At 41.4% G+C, this 16,709-nt stretch overlaps 1 protein-coding gene across 3 annotated transcripts in view; it reads left to right on the forward strand.

The window, feature by feature from the left end:
* The first annotated feature begins 265 nt into the window (after positions 1-265).
* The window catches only part of nrg1 (neuregulin 1), a 167,343-nt gene continuing 150,899 nt past the window's right edge, over positions 266-16,709 (forward strand). For 2 of the 3 annotated variants that reach the window (XM_014144413.3, XM_014144448.3), the window contains exon 1: positions 266-977. In XM_014144413.3, the coding sequence (XP_013999888.1) occupies positions 389-977 (589 nt within the window). In that variant the 5' untranslated portion in view covers positions 266-388. The remainder of the gene's footprint in view (positions 978-16,709) is intronic. The other variant, XM_014144433.3, reaches the window with a different exon arrangement.

Genomic DNA, 16,709 nt, shown 5'->3' on the forward strand with positions numbered 1-16,709 from the left:
TACTAAGAAAAATAAGCTTGCAAAAATCAGTCTAATTTAAAAATGCCATATCAATGAAAATAAAATCAAGCACATCAACTTCCAATAAAAGACAAACAATCACAACCTCTGGATTTTTATCTTCTACGTTTAATTTGGTGCAAATCTTGCATGCCTAATGCACAAACAGCAGAAATTGGTGTCAAGGGAGGAAATCCTCTCACACACATGGCACAGTGAGAGCCTTTCCCATTACCAACTCCGCCCCTCTCATCTTGTAGTTTACTGTAGCAGCAACTGCGGGCTTCAGACGGATCACACTTGCTTTCACCATCAGAGCTTAGTCAAATGTTCCTTTCTTACCAGCGCGCCTCATTCCGCCTTTAAAGTCCCACTTATCTCCGCCGCAATGAGGACATACTTTGCGACGGGACAGAGTTCATTCACTATTTTGGTTGTTTGTGGAATTTTTGTGTCCTTTTCCATCTCTCCGCATGGAGGGCTGTGTGGGCTGACTTGTAATAACCCCTCTCCTGTGGCTCCGCTGCAGGAGTTGGTGCACCGGTCGAGAGTTGTGTTTGAGGGAAAGCTTCAAGAAGACGGGCGCAAGAGAGATATCAACCGACGAGAGCGGGTAAAGCTACTCAATCAAAGAGCTGGTGGTATACGGAATGAGAGCGCGGTCCAGACAATGAAAGGAGAAGTTGATTTGTCGTCAGAGTCGGTGCCAAACAGGACGTCAGAGTCGGAACCATACCAGGTTAGGATAAGGGTCCATCAAGTATGGGAAGTAAAAGCGGGGGGCCTCGAGAAGGATTCTGTCGTTTCTATTGTCTGGAACCGGGGTGAAAACTGTTTGACGTTGACTAAAGACACAAGATACATGTTCTTCATGGAACCCACGAATGACACGTCGGTGTTCCACGCCGTTTTCCCACCTGTCGAGACGCGGCGAGCTGTCCGAAAGGATGTCAGCAAAGTGCTCTGCCAAGAATGTGGTAAGTGCAGGGTGATAGCCCACTCTCTGCTACTAACTTGGAACTTTCTGCTGCTCCCTTATCTGACAAAATGTCATTTCAAAAGGTGTGTTCAGACAGGGCGTGATCCTGTGATGCAAGGCCAAACCCCCATAAATGATAATTTAGGATCATTTTACAACTTTAAAGCATGACATTGACAGCCCAACTGTGACCATACATTTCACTCAAGGCGAGTTGAGGCAGCTGAAGTGAGCTCTGGATAAAGTAACCAAACAATGTCATATTGTCATATCCAAAATGTCTTCGGTCACTAAGGGCATGTATGATTAGGCATGTCAGCTAAATGGGCGTCATGAGATGAAAAGCCATACGGTGAGACAGCGGTGTTACCGGGCGGGCTCACCCAGATGTGTGAATGTCGCGATACCTCGGGAGCTCTCTACACGCGGTGGTGCTGAACGTTCATTGACTGGGAATTCCAGCTTCCGTTGCTAAACCGTGGTGGGGGGGCACAGACGTCAGGTCACGTCTAGTTTTCATTTACATTTGTTTGAGTTAACAACTAACGTGACTTCAACGTGAAATAAACCAAAAATATCACCCTGTCATAGAATTTAGGTTAAAAGATGGGTGAAAAAAAAAACGAAATTCCCTTATGTTCTTGACTTTTTGCAAATCCAATCAGTGTTCTACATTGATTCAACTTCATCACATTGCATTCTTTGGGCTGAAATGATGTGGAAACAATCCTTTTTTTTGCCCAGTGGACAGGTTGGCTACATGGACCATTTCGCTGCAAACCTCATCTGTTTTGTGATAAAAGTTTATTGAGGATGGAAATCTATCTATGTCATTCGAAAATGTTAGACTGACCATATTCTGTCAAAGGGGACAATCACATGTTTTCTTTGATAGTTATCCCATCCAGTTAACTGGTATTCAGGAAGTAAGGGTTCATGCTCTCACAACATTTTCTCTTACATCAATTCTCTTTTCTGATAAGGTGATACAGCTGTGTTATAAGCATATGTTGAAGATAATCTCTTACTCTTCAATCACATTCAACCACACCTAGTACATCTCATGTTGTCTGTACACTGATGCTGTTATTTTACATTCCACAGAGGAAATACAAACATTCAGGAGTCAACAGACTTTATAATCCATTCTGGTTGACAGCATAATTACCCCGGGGGGGGGGGGGGGGGGGGGGGGGGTGAGGATGCACTAATGTTATCAGGTTCACAATGAGTACCATTACCCAAATCCCCAGGGCATAAAGTGCACTCACTGTTCATGAACAGTGACAGTCGTTTGGGATGCAAATTCATCCAGTGGCAGTAAAATGCCCAAGATCTATAAAGGGGAATGCTTTTGTCATTTTGGAATGAGGGAGGTCCTTGTACACATCCCAGTGGCGCTCCTCTGTGACAAAACACTAATGAGAGAGAATATCGTGTCTGTATTCTGCAGTGTCTACACACTGCGTGTGGGTGGGAAATGACAATTATAGTGCACAATTTCAATAGTATTGATTAGAAAAAAAGTGAATTAAATAACAGACTGGGTTATATCATATAGGCTATGTTAGATAAGATTTCCATTCTCTTGTTGGATTTGGCATCAGTTTTTGCAGCCACATCAAATCCTTAATTTCCAAGTAGGCTATTGCTTCATGTGCAATGGGCACATACATAATTCTTGTAAGGAGCTTTGGGTTGTTCATGAGCTCAATGTTTGGTTTTGTTTTCCTCTCAACTAGACTTAGTACAATTGCTCAAATATGTCTGATACATTCCTTTCCAAGTCCCGATTCCATTAGTTCTCCATGGAGACCCAACAATGTACCTTGAGGACAGTGCACGGTATCCTAGATCGTCCCTGTCGTGGAACTACTGCTACAGAATGATGAGTACAGATTCTTTGTCTGTTAGTGGTTGACAAACGTGACAAACATGACAACCCTTCAGAACACCTATGCTATACTAAGAGTAGATTCAGTGAATGAGTGATTAGAGTGGTTTCCATGACTTGTAAAGAATGGATGTGTTTTCATTCAGGACCACCATAGCCCTGTATAGTCCATGGTGCTATGTTCACGCTCAGAGTGCCGTGGAAGAACTAAAGGGACAAATGTCCATTTCCTCCCCAGCCCGAGGACAGGTGCTCCTCTGATGATGTGAGTATGGATCCACCCTGGACAGAAGGGACAGCAGTGGCTCACAGTAGTAAAAAGGGTTTCAGGTGGCGAAACACAGTTTGTCATGAAAGACCATGTGTTCCAAGTCCTGAAGCAAAACAAGGATCAAAGTAGAGCAGGTTTCTATAAAATACCTTGAAGTGCTGTATGTGAAACATACTGCTCCATTTCTCAATAGACGTTCACACTTTGTTCATTGCTTTGGACCACATTTTCAGAGAATGCATGTGATATGCAAATGTTCCCGAGTGGTGCAGCAGTCTAAGGCACTGCATCTCAGTGCTTGAGGTGTCACTACAGACACCCTGGTTCAAATCCAGGCTGTATCACAACCGGCTGTGATTGGAAGTCCCATAGGGCGGCGCACAACTGGCCCAGCATCGTCCGGGTTTGACCGGGGTAGGTCGTCATTATAAATAACAATTTGTTCTTAACTGACTTGCATAGTTAAATAAAAGTTAAAATAAAAATATATGTACCATTCAAATGTATAGTCAGATCACAGTACATTAATACAATGTAGCTACTGAAGTGATTGCTAAGCAGAGGTTGCTGGGATAATGAAGGCAGTTTACACGGAAGCACATACTACTAAATGTAAATCTGGATGTAGATGATGGTACAGGATCAAGTACTGGTTTCCTGATTCAAAACGGGCTATGTGATAGACTCAGTGTGTTTAGCTGCAGCTCACAGGCCTAGAGGATAACCTCACTGCAGCTCACAGGCCTAGAGGATAACCTCACTGCAGCTCACAGGCCTAGAGGATAACCTCACTGCAGCTCACAGGCCTAGAGGATAACCTCACTGCAGCTCACAGGCCTAGAGGATAACCTCACTGCAGCTCACAGGCCTAGAGGATAACCTCACTGCAGCTCACAGGCCTAGACGATAACCTCACTGCAGCTCACAGGCCTAGAGGATAACCTCACTGCAGCTCACAGGCCTAGAGGATAACCTCACTGCAGCTCACAGGCCTAGAGGATAACCTCACTGCAGCTCACAGGCCTAGAGGATAACCTCACTGCAGCTCACAGGCCTAGAGGATAACCTCACTGCAGCTCACAGGCCTAGAGGATAACCTCACTGCAGCTCACAGGCCTAGAGGATAACCTCACTGCAGCTCACAGGCCTAGAGGATAACCTCACTGCAGCTCACAGGCCTAGAGGATAACCTCACTGCAGCTCACAGGCCTAGAGGATAACCTCACTGCAGCTCACAGGCCTAGAGGATAACCTCACTGCAGCTCACAGGCCTAGAGGATAACCTCACTGTGTTCGTTGTCTGTTGCTGCCTCGGTTTTAGTGGTGATTGTGTTTAGTTGGGGGGGGGGGGAAAGGAGTCGAAATAAACAATGCCTGCATTCCCGCTGTGAGAACTCTTTTTACCCATCTCAAGAGACAGTAAACGGCTCAGTGCCAAGAACAATTCTTTCAGACTGTGCAACAACACTGCACTAACGTTATTGTAAAGGCAGTTGTACGAGTCCCCTTTCAGGGAGGGAACAGTTTACGCTTTGCAGGGTCTTGGGAAATTAGACCCAATCATGTGCTGTTTCTACTCTTAAAACAATGTTTCCAGGACTGATTGATTGCAGAAAGCCACGCCTCCCTCGGGAATTACAAATTTGGATCTTTCCGACAGCGGACAGTTCCAGCTCATTTGCTTGATAATGGGGACAATGATTTGCAATAGATCTGTGACCTGGACCCTAGAACACAGGAGGCTGCTGAGGGGAGGACGGCTCATAATAACGGACGGAACGAAGCAACAGAATGGCATCAAACACACGGAAACCATGTATTTGATGTATTTGATACCATTCCACCTATTCCGCTCCAGCCATTACCACGAGCCACCAACCTCCTGTGTGATAGAACATGTACCTCGTTCTTCACAGATTGAAGAAAATCATTCCCAGAGTGTGGAGGACGTTGTTCGAGGTGCACAATCAATGCTGCAAACACTACAGGCACCAAGAGCTAGGCTAGTGTTGGAACACAACAGTTGATTTTGGGGGGATTATTAGATAGTCGAGCAATGCTGAAACAATTATTGTATTGTTCTGTTGGGGTAAATAATATAACTGACCCACAAAGTAATTGAAAATCCAGTGTTTATACAGAAAATACATTGTGGACTGTTGAAGTGTATAATTAAATGCTTCTGCAAGTTTGATTCCCCTGAGAATCTAGGCTAGTTCTCACATAATCAGGAACTAAAATAAAACAACCTGCTGGACATTGTGTTTAGGGATACTGAAGGCTTTACGAGAGAGAGAGAGAGAAATATCATTTAGTTATGTTTTTTAACAGAACCCTACTAGTGGCAGCAACATGCAGAACTGTGAGTACAACTCAGTGTTTTCTCATACAGTCCTCTTTAAAATAACTGATCTCAGTCCTCTTTTTAAAGCAAAATCTCAGTCCTCTTACATTTTAATAGCTAATATATTGTATTTAGTTAAAATATGAGGCATAATAATTGTAATCAGAAGATACTATTAACATTATTATTAGTAACATAATAAATAGCAGAAGAATAACTGCAGATTAAATAATGCTGTAATTGAAAATTGTACATCAAATGTAGGCTACTGGCCCTTTAAGAGCTAGAACTATGTTGTACCCTGTGTTGTGATTATCACCTAATATGCTGTTGTCTTCTCACACTATTCAAACCCTCATGAAGCTCTCTTAGCCTATAGATCACATATTGCAAACAAATAATCGGAACTAAAAACTCCACAAATATATTTTTTCTTTCTGTGCGTTCTTGACAATCTCTAATCAGTATAAAGAAAACTGCACACGTTTTTCCCATGAACCTGAAGTGTAATCATTAGCCAAACAGTCAACTAAAACGAGAGTTTCTATTGGACAAATTTAGGTAGGTTCCTCCCTGTTTTGTTCCGTCTGCTTCCTTTTAAGAAACTTTTTGCAAGAGAAATCAAATCAAAATCAAGAATTGGTGTAATGAATACGCCCCCACATATCATCTTATTTATTTTATGGCACCAATGTGAGTGAGGGGTTATTACAGGGGAAACAGTATTGCAGTAATCTAGAGTGAGGGGTTATTACAGGGGAAACAGTATTGCAGTAATCTAGAGTGAGGGTTTTTTACAGGGGAAACAGTATTGCAGTAATCTAGAGTGAGGGGTTATTACAGGGGAAACAGTATTGCAGTAATCTAGAGTGAGGGGTTATTACAGCGGAAACAGTATTGCAGTAATCTAGAGTGAGGGGTTATTACAGGGGAAACAGTATTGCAGTAATCTAGAGTGAGGGGTTATTACAGGGGAAACAGTATTGCAGTAATCTAGAGTGAGGGGTTATTACAGGGGAAACAGTATTGCAGTAATCTAGAGTGAGGGGTTATTGCAGGGGAAACAGTATTGCAGTAATCTAGAGTGAGGGGTTATGGCAGGGGAAACAGTATTGCAGTAATCTAGAGTGAGGGGTTATTACAGGGGAAACAGTATTGCAGTAATCTAGAGTGAGAGGTTATTACAGGGGAAACAGTATTGCAGTAATCTATAGTGAGGGTTTTTTACAGGGGAAACAGTATTGCAGTAATCTAGAGTGAGGGGTAATTACAGGGGAAACAGTATTGCAGTAATCTAGAGTGAGAGGTTATTACAGGGGAAACAGTATTGCAGTAATCTAGAGTGAGGGGTTATTACAGCGGAAACAGTATTGCAGTAATCTATAGTGAGGGGTTATTACAGGGGAAACAGTATTGCAGTAATCTAGAGTGAGGGGTTATTACAGGGGAAACAGTATTGCAGTAATCTAGAGTGAGGGGTTATTACAGGGGAAACAGTATTGCAGTAATCTAGAGTGAGGGGTTATTACAGGGGAAACAGTATTGCAGTAATCTAGAGTGAGGGGTTATTACAGGGGAAACAGTATTGCAGTAATCTAGAGTGAGGGGTTATTACAGGGGAAACAGTATTGCAGTAATCTAGAGTGAGGGGTTATTACAGGGGAAACAGTATTGCAGTAATCTATAGTGAGAGGTTATTACAGGGGAAACAGTATTGTAGTAATCTAGAGTGAGGGGTTATTACAGGGGAAACAGTATTGCAGTAATCTATAGTGAGGGGTTATTACAGGGGAAACAGTATTGCAGTAATCTATAGTGAGGGGTTATTACAGGGGAAACAGTATTGCAGTAATCTAGAGTGAGGGGTTATTACAGGGGAAACAGTATTGCAGTAATCTAGAGTGAGGGGTTATTACAGGGGAAACAGTATTGCAGTAATCTAGAGTGAGGGGTTATTACAGGGGAAACAGTATTGCAGTAATCTAGAGTGAGGGGTTATTACAGGGGAAACAGTATTGCAGTAATCTAGAGTGAGGGGTTATTACAGGGGAAACAGTATTGCAGTAATCTAGAGTGAGGGGTTATTACAGGGGAAACAGTATTGCAGTAATCTATAGTGAGGGGTTATTACAGGGGAAACAGTATTGCAGTAATCTAGAGTGAGGGGTTATTACAGGGGAAACAGTATTGCAGTAATCCTGTTTGTGTGTGAGAATATTGACTAGTAAACCTGGGGAGCTTTGTTTTCACATTGCCCTAAAAAAGGGAACCGTGTAATTCAAGCAAACCGAACTCAGACAACCTCTCGAGATGGTCTCAGTTCGGTTCGCTTTAGGGGCTCTTTTGAGGGGTATGAGTTCCTTTTGGAGTGTTCACACTGCACAAAAAATTATGCGAACTGCACTGAGTTCACAAAAGTGGCTGAAAGGGACCAAGTGTGAAAACACCCTTAAAAACCTCTAAAAGTCTAAGCCTTTTAGAGGGAGGATGTTCTACTAATCTATCACATGGAATTATTTTAAGATGGTCATACCATGGATCATTTAGCTATTTGATTTATCATTTTAGTACCCCAGTAGGTGTGAAAAATATATATAAAAATGTATTTGATCAAATATCGAATTTGGCCTTTACTCCTATAGCCCATAGAAAGGCATTGAATAACATATTCGTAAATGGCAAAACACACAGCCAAAAAATAAAACATAAGGAACACGGTTTTGAAGTGTCATTTCTCCTAGATATAGGAAAAAGAAAGCTAAGGAAATATTTGTGTTTTTTGGACCCTTTTTTGGGTAGGCACAAAACTACCTCCGTACTTCCATTCATTTTTATAAACTGGCACCGGTTACCTTCAGACGAGTCCCGTGACACTGGTGGGGGTCATAGAGAAAAACAGAACACCATCGTGTTGTGAGAATCTCCCCTTTCCATAGTGGGGTATTAGTTTGTAGCCCAAACGGTTTGTTTTTGTGAGAAGACAGATTTTCTGGGTTGTTTAATGGTCTGACAAACACCACCGTAGCTCGGCCACCTTCCAGAGGATGCTGTGGATTGAGACACAGCCCGTGCGTGCAGATATCTCTATCTTAAACTGACACATTTTGATGGGGATTTTCCTATTATGTTATTTGACACACTGGTGCTTACAGAATTATTATTAAGACAAAACTTGAGTACAAACTTAAGATGAAAGGAATATCTTATTCTCAAAGCCTAACATAGAGAGTCATGCCCTGCACATCTATCACTGATTGCTCATGTTTTGTCACATGAACTCCCAAATATGAGCTGACAGAATCAAAAAGAAGTCTTCTAAGGTCCAACCCAGAGGTCATTATAATCACTCTGGCCTATTTTGAGGTTAGGGAAGTAAGCATTTGGACTGAGAGGTCCTATATCATTGACAGGTTAGACTGAGATATAGTTATAAACCCCCATGTTCTGGGACAGATTATCCCATAATTCCACATTTTCACAGAATGGCTCACAATTTGTCCCACATTTGACTGTTCAATCCCAATGAAATCTTGCAGTAAAAGATACATCCTACAAAAGTATTGTCAATTGATAAATGACTAAGCGCTTATGGACTTTCTAGGAATAGGTTACAGCTACTGTACTGTAGTTAGTTGTCCTTGATGCCAATGGGAATGTGAGAATAGGACTTTAAAAGAAATATGTGCATGAGAGAAAGCACTCTGAATAATGTGGGATTATCGACTCTATTTTGTGAGCCACAAAATACTGTTTTTCTAATCAAATGCTCAATTTCAGACATCGCAGCAGATTGAGAATGAATTAATCAAATCCAATTTGAGGATAATGCCCAGTACACGGTGAACTGTGGATTTCTGCTGATTCTGAGAAAATGTTGGTGCCTATTTAGAGAATGCTTTCATAATGAGATTAGTTGTCAATACATCTGACTTTGTTTTCTGTTGGTATGAATCAGTCTCCAGCATAAAGCCTTGCCACTGTGTTTTTTAAAACATTTTTCGTAACATGCAACTAACTGCTTCAGTATTCTTCATGACACATTGCCCATGATGCATTGCAAGGTTTTTAAAGAGCTTATATAATATATATATATATGAGAGAGAGAGAGACACAATTTAATATGACCCTAGGAAATAGTTACATCACATTGAACATTGACTGCTAACAGGGATCCAAATGTTCCCTGATGTGGAAGCCTCATATTGTGTGTATGAAAGGCCACTACTTTGCTTCATGAAGGTTAAGCCAGCAAAACTTGTATTAGTCTCTCAACTCATCGTGAAAGGTCAATGAGGTGGTAATCTACGTTTTCGTTAGCTGGCATGCTCAATGTACAGGGATCTCACGACCCCTCAGAGGACCACAATGTTTGTCTCGTTGTTGTTTTTTTATTACAACAACAGCACTCATCCAGAACAACGCTGAGAAGCTGCTCCTTTGTTAGTACAATCCTGAAGCTTTTACTTAGACTTGGATAATGTACTGTACTGTCATCTTTCCACTGTGAGCATTGCTCCAGACTGCCCAAGATGGCAATATAAGGTTTCAGTTGTGCCAATAAACAAGGCTTATCATTTGCCAATTAAGACCAAATTGAACTGCGTCTATGGTCATTAGTTTCAACAATACCCCATACAGGAAATAGAAACCAAGACAAACGTTTCAAACTAAAATGGGCTCATGACACATTTTGGGTTGATAGTTGGTATTATATAACAGGCACAAAACTATTTTTATCCCTTGATGAGATTCTCTTTGCCCCGTTATGTAATGTTTACATGTCTGGGGCTTACAAAGACAAACATGCAGTCTTTTATCATGCTGAAATCACATTAACAAATGCACTTTGGGATGAAGAATATTTAATCCCATTCTCCATTGTTTCAGATGGGTCCTTTCTGAATGTGTCTTTATCCGTTTTTTTCTAAATTGGTTCATAATGCTTTTCCACAACGTACCAATTCATACCAGGCATATAACATCTAAGTATTTTATTTTCACATTTATTGTATTTGTTTAATATTAGTTTTGTGAAATGCTGTGTAAAGATATATATTCTAATCATTTGGTTGGTGCTTATATTTGTCCTATTTCACACATGTACAAGTGTGGTATTATACGAGAATAATTTTTAGTTGTTGCGTATCCCAAGTCCCCCTGAGACACCCTCGGAGAGTGGGGTCACGATCAGTGTCAGCCATTATTAACGGTGACCCTGTACCAATCAGGGTTAAGTGCCTTTCTCAAGGTCACATCAACAGATCTTTCACCTTGTCGGCTCCGGGATTCAAAGTAGCAACCTTTCAGTTACTGACAGGGACGTCATGCACCCAAACATCTGAGGGGGAACAAAGTATGTGAGGATGGCTAGGGGGTGGAGGGCTAGGCCCCCGTCTGTAAATTGGAGAATTTTGAATTTTTCACATGCATGAAACAGCATTTTCCTGCAATGTAGAGGCATAATCATTAAAAAACCATGTTTATTTGTCTGCATATCTAAGCATATCGCTTGAGCTGTAGGTATCCTCCTGACTGGAGTTTCTTACTATGCAGCTCTGCTAAACTCTGGGTAAAAGATTGAAAGAAATGTGAGTCTTATTAAGTACATTTAGTTATCGCTTCCTTTTCTAAAGTCTACCAACCATGCCAGCAAGCATACCAGCTAAGATAGTTAGACAAGCTAGCTACTCTAACTTGAGTGATTCTTCTTGGTAGCTAGTTATGAGGCTGGCAGATAGGTTCTCAATCTGGGCTAGCTAAAGCCAACTTCATACAATTACTATGTGGCTAGTAGTTAGGGATGTGACAAATGTGAACATTTTCTTAACATTTAAACTGCATTTTCTGTTTATAGTTGAAATTATAAGAAAAAATCACAAAATAACGTGAATTCACAGTTCATATATGGTCTGCATATGACCGCTGAATGGTTGTCACCAGTTACCACAGCCACAAAGTCATAAACCCTGCCTATTTCTACAATTTATCTTCTTAAAATTGTATTTTAAACCTAACCCAAACCTTAACCACAATGCCTAACCCTAAATTAAATGAAGACACATTTTTGTTTTCATAAATTTTTACAATATAGACAATTTTGTCTTTATGTCTGTGGTAACTAGTGGAAACTCTACCAGACGGTTCTTACCTTTCCCACTCAGCAAAGATGGTAGTTAATAACGTTTTAGTTTATCTGCTGTGTGCATTTCCTCCATTTTCTCAGTTGTCAGTAGTACATGGTACTTCCTGTCCCATTTCTCATCAATGTGATGGGTCGTGGCAGTGCCGCATGACAGTGTCTTCATAGACGTCCAACAACCTGTTACGCCACGTATGGGGTCTGAGAACTGGCGCTTCGTAGGCCTACGGCGCTTCGTAGACCTACTGGCGCTTCGTAGGCCTACTGGCGCTTCGTAGACCTACTGGCGCTTCGTAGGCCTACTGGCGCTTAGTAGGCCTACTGGCGCTTCGTAGACCTACTGGCGCTTCGTAGACCTACTGGCGCTTCGTAGACCTACTGGCGCTTCGTAGACCTACTGGCGCTTCGTAGGCCTACTGGCGCTTCGTAGGCCTACTGGCGCTTCGTAGGCCTACTGGCGCTTCGTAGTCCTACTGGCGCTTCGTAGGCCTACTGGCGCTTCGTAGACCTACTGGCGCTTCGTAGTCCTACTGGCGCTTCGTAGGCCTACTGGCGCTTCGTAGACCTACTGGCGCTTCGTAGGCCTACTGGCGCTTCGTAGACCTACTGGCGCTTCGTAGACCTACTGGCACTTCGTAGACCTACTGGCGCTTCGTAGGCCTACTGGCGCTTCGTAGACCTACTGGCGCTTCGTAGACCTACTGGCGCTTCGTAGACCTACTGGCGCTTCGTAGGCCTACTGGCGCTTCGTAGGCCTACTTGCAGAACGATCCATTTCTCCATCCGTCACGTTCTTTCAACATGGTATCTTGTAATCTGGTTCTAGTCATGCCATTAGGGCAGCATTGAAGCCTTAAGTCCTCTACCATTGACAATGGCTGCACATCAACTGCAATCATTTCTGTAATCAGCGCTGTGATTTTCACACTCCATCCCTTATCTCACTGCTGCCAGCAACAGGTTGGGTCTCACGGTGCACCTGTACTGCCACTATGGATCAATTCCACCTCGCAAAGTTTGCATTTCACAACCTTCTCATTTAACTTCTCAAAGTATTGCCATACAGGTTGCTTCCCTGTCTCACCCTGTGCCATTTTTTTCAACTGTTAACGAGGATAGGGTGCGGAGCGCTTTATATCCTTGGCAAATAATTGTAAAGATGCATATCTTGTCCTACTAACATATCTCCTCCTACTAACATATCTCCTGCTACTAACATATCTCCTCCTACTAACATATCTCCTTCTACTAACATATCTCCTCCTACTAACATATCTCCTTCTACTAACATATCTCCTGCTACTAACATATCTCCTGCTACTAACATATCTCCTCCTACTAATATATCTCCTTCTACTAACATATCTCCTGCTACTAACATATCTCCTTCTACTAACATATCTCCTGCTACTAACATATCTCCTGCTACTAACATATCTCCTGCTACTAACATATCTCCTCCTACTAATATATCTCCTTCTACTAACATATCTCCTGCTACTAACATATCTCCTGCTACTAACATATCTCCTGCTAATAACATATCTCCTTCTACTAACATATCTCCTGCTACTAACATATCTCGTCCTACTAACATATCTCCTCCTACTAACATATCTCCTGCTACTAACATATCTCCTGCTGCGAACATATCTCCTGCTGCTAACATATCTCCTCTCACTAACATATCTCCTGCTGCGAACATATCTCCTCCTACTAACATATCTCCTCCTACTAACATATCTCCTGCTACTAACATATCTCGTCCTACTAACATATCTCCTGCTACTAACATATATCCTCCTACTAACATATCTCCTGCTACTAACATATCTCCTGCTACTAACATATCTCCTCCTACTAACATATCTCGTCCTATTGCTGGTTTAGGTATTTTTTTCCTTTTATGATGATGATCAGGACCTTTTACTGGTAGTTTTGTGATAACTGCACTGTGATTTTAAACGTCACAGCCCTACTAGTAGTATAAAAACTACTTTTTTTAAAATGTAAACAGGATAAGTCTAAGTGGACAAGTGCCCCTGTGACCCCTGTGGGCATGACGCCTCTGGTTACTGGCCCAACACTCAAACCGCCAGGGAGCCTCCTCCTTTGCTGAGCAATTTTTTTTAATTGTTTTTTTAAATAACTAATTGACAGACATCGGTTCAATTTCTTTTTTTTTCTTTTTTTCTGTGAGCTCAAAAGTATGCCTTATTTACTTTGAAGAACTACAAAATAGTGATTTTGTCAGACAGCATAGCTCTAAAAAGATGAGATGATGAGATGACTTGGAATGAAATAATAAAGTAATCAAATAAAACAAATGTAATATACACAACAACTGAAATATTTTAGTAAAGTAATGTGAATAAATGAGGGTTAATAAGTGATAAGTAGTAATGGGCAGTCACTATCATCAAATAGAATCACATTTTATTGGTCAAATACACATGTTTAGCAGATGTTATTGCAGGTGTAGCGAAATGCTTGTGTTTCTTGCTCCGACAGTGCAGTAATGCCTAACAAGTAATATCTGACAATTTCAAGACAATACACTCAATACACACAAATCTAAGTATAGGAATGGAATTAAGAATATATAAATATTTGGACGAGCAATGTCAGCACGGCATAGACTACGATACAGTACAATAGAATACATTATATACATATGAGATGGGTAATGCAAAATATGTCAACATTATTAAAGTGACTAGTGTTCATTATTAAAGTGGCCAGTGATTTCAAATGTACAGTTGAAGTCGAAAGTTTACATACACCTTAGACAAATACATTTAAACTCAGTTTGTCACAATTCCTGACATTTAATCCTAGTAAAAATTCCCTGTCTTAGGTCAGTAAGGATCACCACTTTATTTTAAGAATGTGAAATGTCAGAATAATAGTAGAAAGAATGATTTATTTCAGCTTTTATTTCTTTCATCACATTCCCAGTGGGTCAGAAGTTTACATACACTCAATTAGTATTTGGTAACATTGCCTTTAAATTGTTTAACTTGGGTCAAACGTTTTGGGTTAGCCTTCCACAAGCTTCCCATAATAAGTTGGGTGAATTTTGGCCCATTCCTCCTGACAGAGCTGGTGTAACTGAATCAGGCTTGTAGGCCTCCTTGCTCGCACACACTTTTTCAGTTCTGCCCACACATTTTCTATAGGATTGAGGTCAGGGCCTTGTGATGGCCACTCCAGTACCTTGACTTTGTTGTCCTTAAGCCATTTTGCCACAACTTTGTAAGTATGCTTGGGGTCATTGTCCATTTGGAAGATCCATTTGCGACCAAGCTTTAACTTCCTGACCGATGTCTTGAGATGTTGCTTAAATATATCGAGATAATTTTCCTACCTCATGATGCCATCCATTTTGTGAACTGCACTAGTCCCTCCTGCAGCAAAGCACCTCCACAACATGATGCTGCCACCTCCGTGCTTCACGATTGGGATGGTGTTCTTCGGCTTGCAATAATTGAAATAATCTGTCTGTAAACAATTGTTGGAAAAATGACTTGTGTCATGCACAATGTAGATGTCCTAACCGACTTGCCAAAACTATAGTTTGTTAACAAGAAATTTGTGGAGTGGTTGAACAACAAGTTTGAATGACTCTAACCTAAATGTATGTAAACTTCCGACTTCAACTGTATATAGGGCAGCAGCCTCTAATGTGCTAGTGATTGCAATTTAACAGTCTGATAGCCTTGAGATAGAAGCTGTTTTTTAGTCTCTCGGTCCCAGCTTTGATGCACCTGTACTGATCTCGCCTTCTGGATGATAGCATGGTAAACAGGCAGTGGCTCGGGTGGTTGTTGTCCTTGATGATCTTTTTGGCCTTCCTGTGACATCTGGTGCTGTATATGACCTGGAGGGCAGGTAGTTTGCCCCTGGTGATGCATTGGGCACCAACCTCTGGAGAGCCCAATAGGATGTTCTCAATTGTGCATCTGTAAAAGTTTGTGAGGGTTTTAGGTGCCAAGCCAAATTTCTTCAGCCTCCTGAGGTTGAAGAGGCACTATTGCACCTTCTTCACCACACTGTCTGTGTGGGTTGACCATTTGAGTTTGTTATTAATTGTTTTATTCTGTGTTACAGCATTCAACCCAATTAATCAAAACCGAAATAGAAAACTGATCATTTTTTAATAATCGAACCGAAACCGAACCGACCTCAGAAAGCACTAATCGCTCAGCACTACCGCTAGGCTACCTGCTGCCCTTTCTATATAATATATAGCCTATCATTTCAATTTGGCTATCCTATTTAAGAACTTAACTTTAGACATTATATTTGTTGGCTCCATTTTTGGTGGGCAAAAGCTCTTGATAAGGGATGCTGTAGTGTAGGCAGAGTCAATGTGCCTGCTGCAGAGTCGATAGCGATCTGAATAAAGACAGTTCTGCTTGGTCAGCAGCATAAAGTAGCTGATAAAAATCTACCCATATGGGTTCAATCTCTTTACCTTTTGAAGTTGGCCCTAGGAATAGTAAAGTAAAATATCAATGACAGAAGTCATTAATCTTCATACAGTAACTTGACATTTTGATTGAAACTCAAACAAGGCCTGTGGTTTTTAAATCAGAACATTACCTAGATTATGTTAGTGACCAGATGAGTGGCAACAAGGTGATTTTGCTAATTGGATTACAGTCTAAGGATGTTTACCAGTTGGAATAATTGTCTCTGTTGCAGCAAGCTTAAAGGGACCTGTTGATAATAACACATTGGGTTTTTGTTTGGCAGTCCTGCATGCCTACCACTCTTAATCATTCTGTCTTGGCTCTATCTTGATGATCCTACAGCATCTGAGCCCAGTGGCACCACCGTTCTTCCAGGTGTTGCTGAATTACCAGTAGCACGTTGGCACTCTTGAGCTGAGCTAAAAAGACATGCAATGATGTCATAATCTTTGCCACGAGTCACATCTACAAGAGAACGATAAAAGCCACATCTCATACCCTGTAAAGTAATGAAGGCCGTTCATCTTTTGGCCTAACCGTTCCGCAGTAAAACCAAGCACAGCGGTTCAACAAATAGAAAGAGCAGATGTGACCGTCGGAACGTTCT

Source organism: Salmo salar, chromosome 01 (assembly GCF_965601325.2).
Source record: "Salmo salar chromosome 01, fSalSal1, whole genome shotgun sequence".
In the NCBI taxonomy this organism is placed as follows: Eukaryota; Metazoa; Chordata; class Actinopteri; order Salmoniformes; family Salmonidae; genus Salmo; species Salmo salar.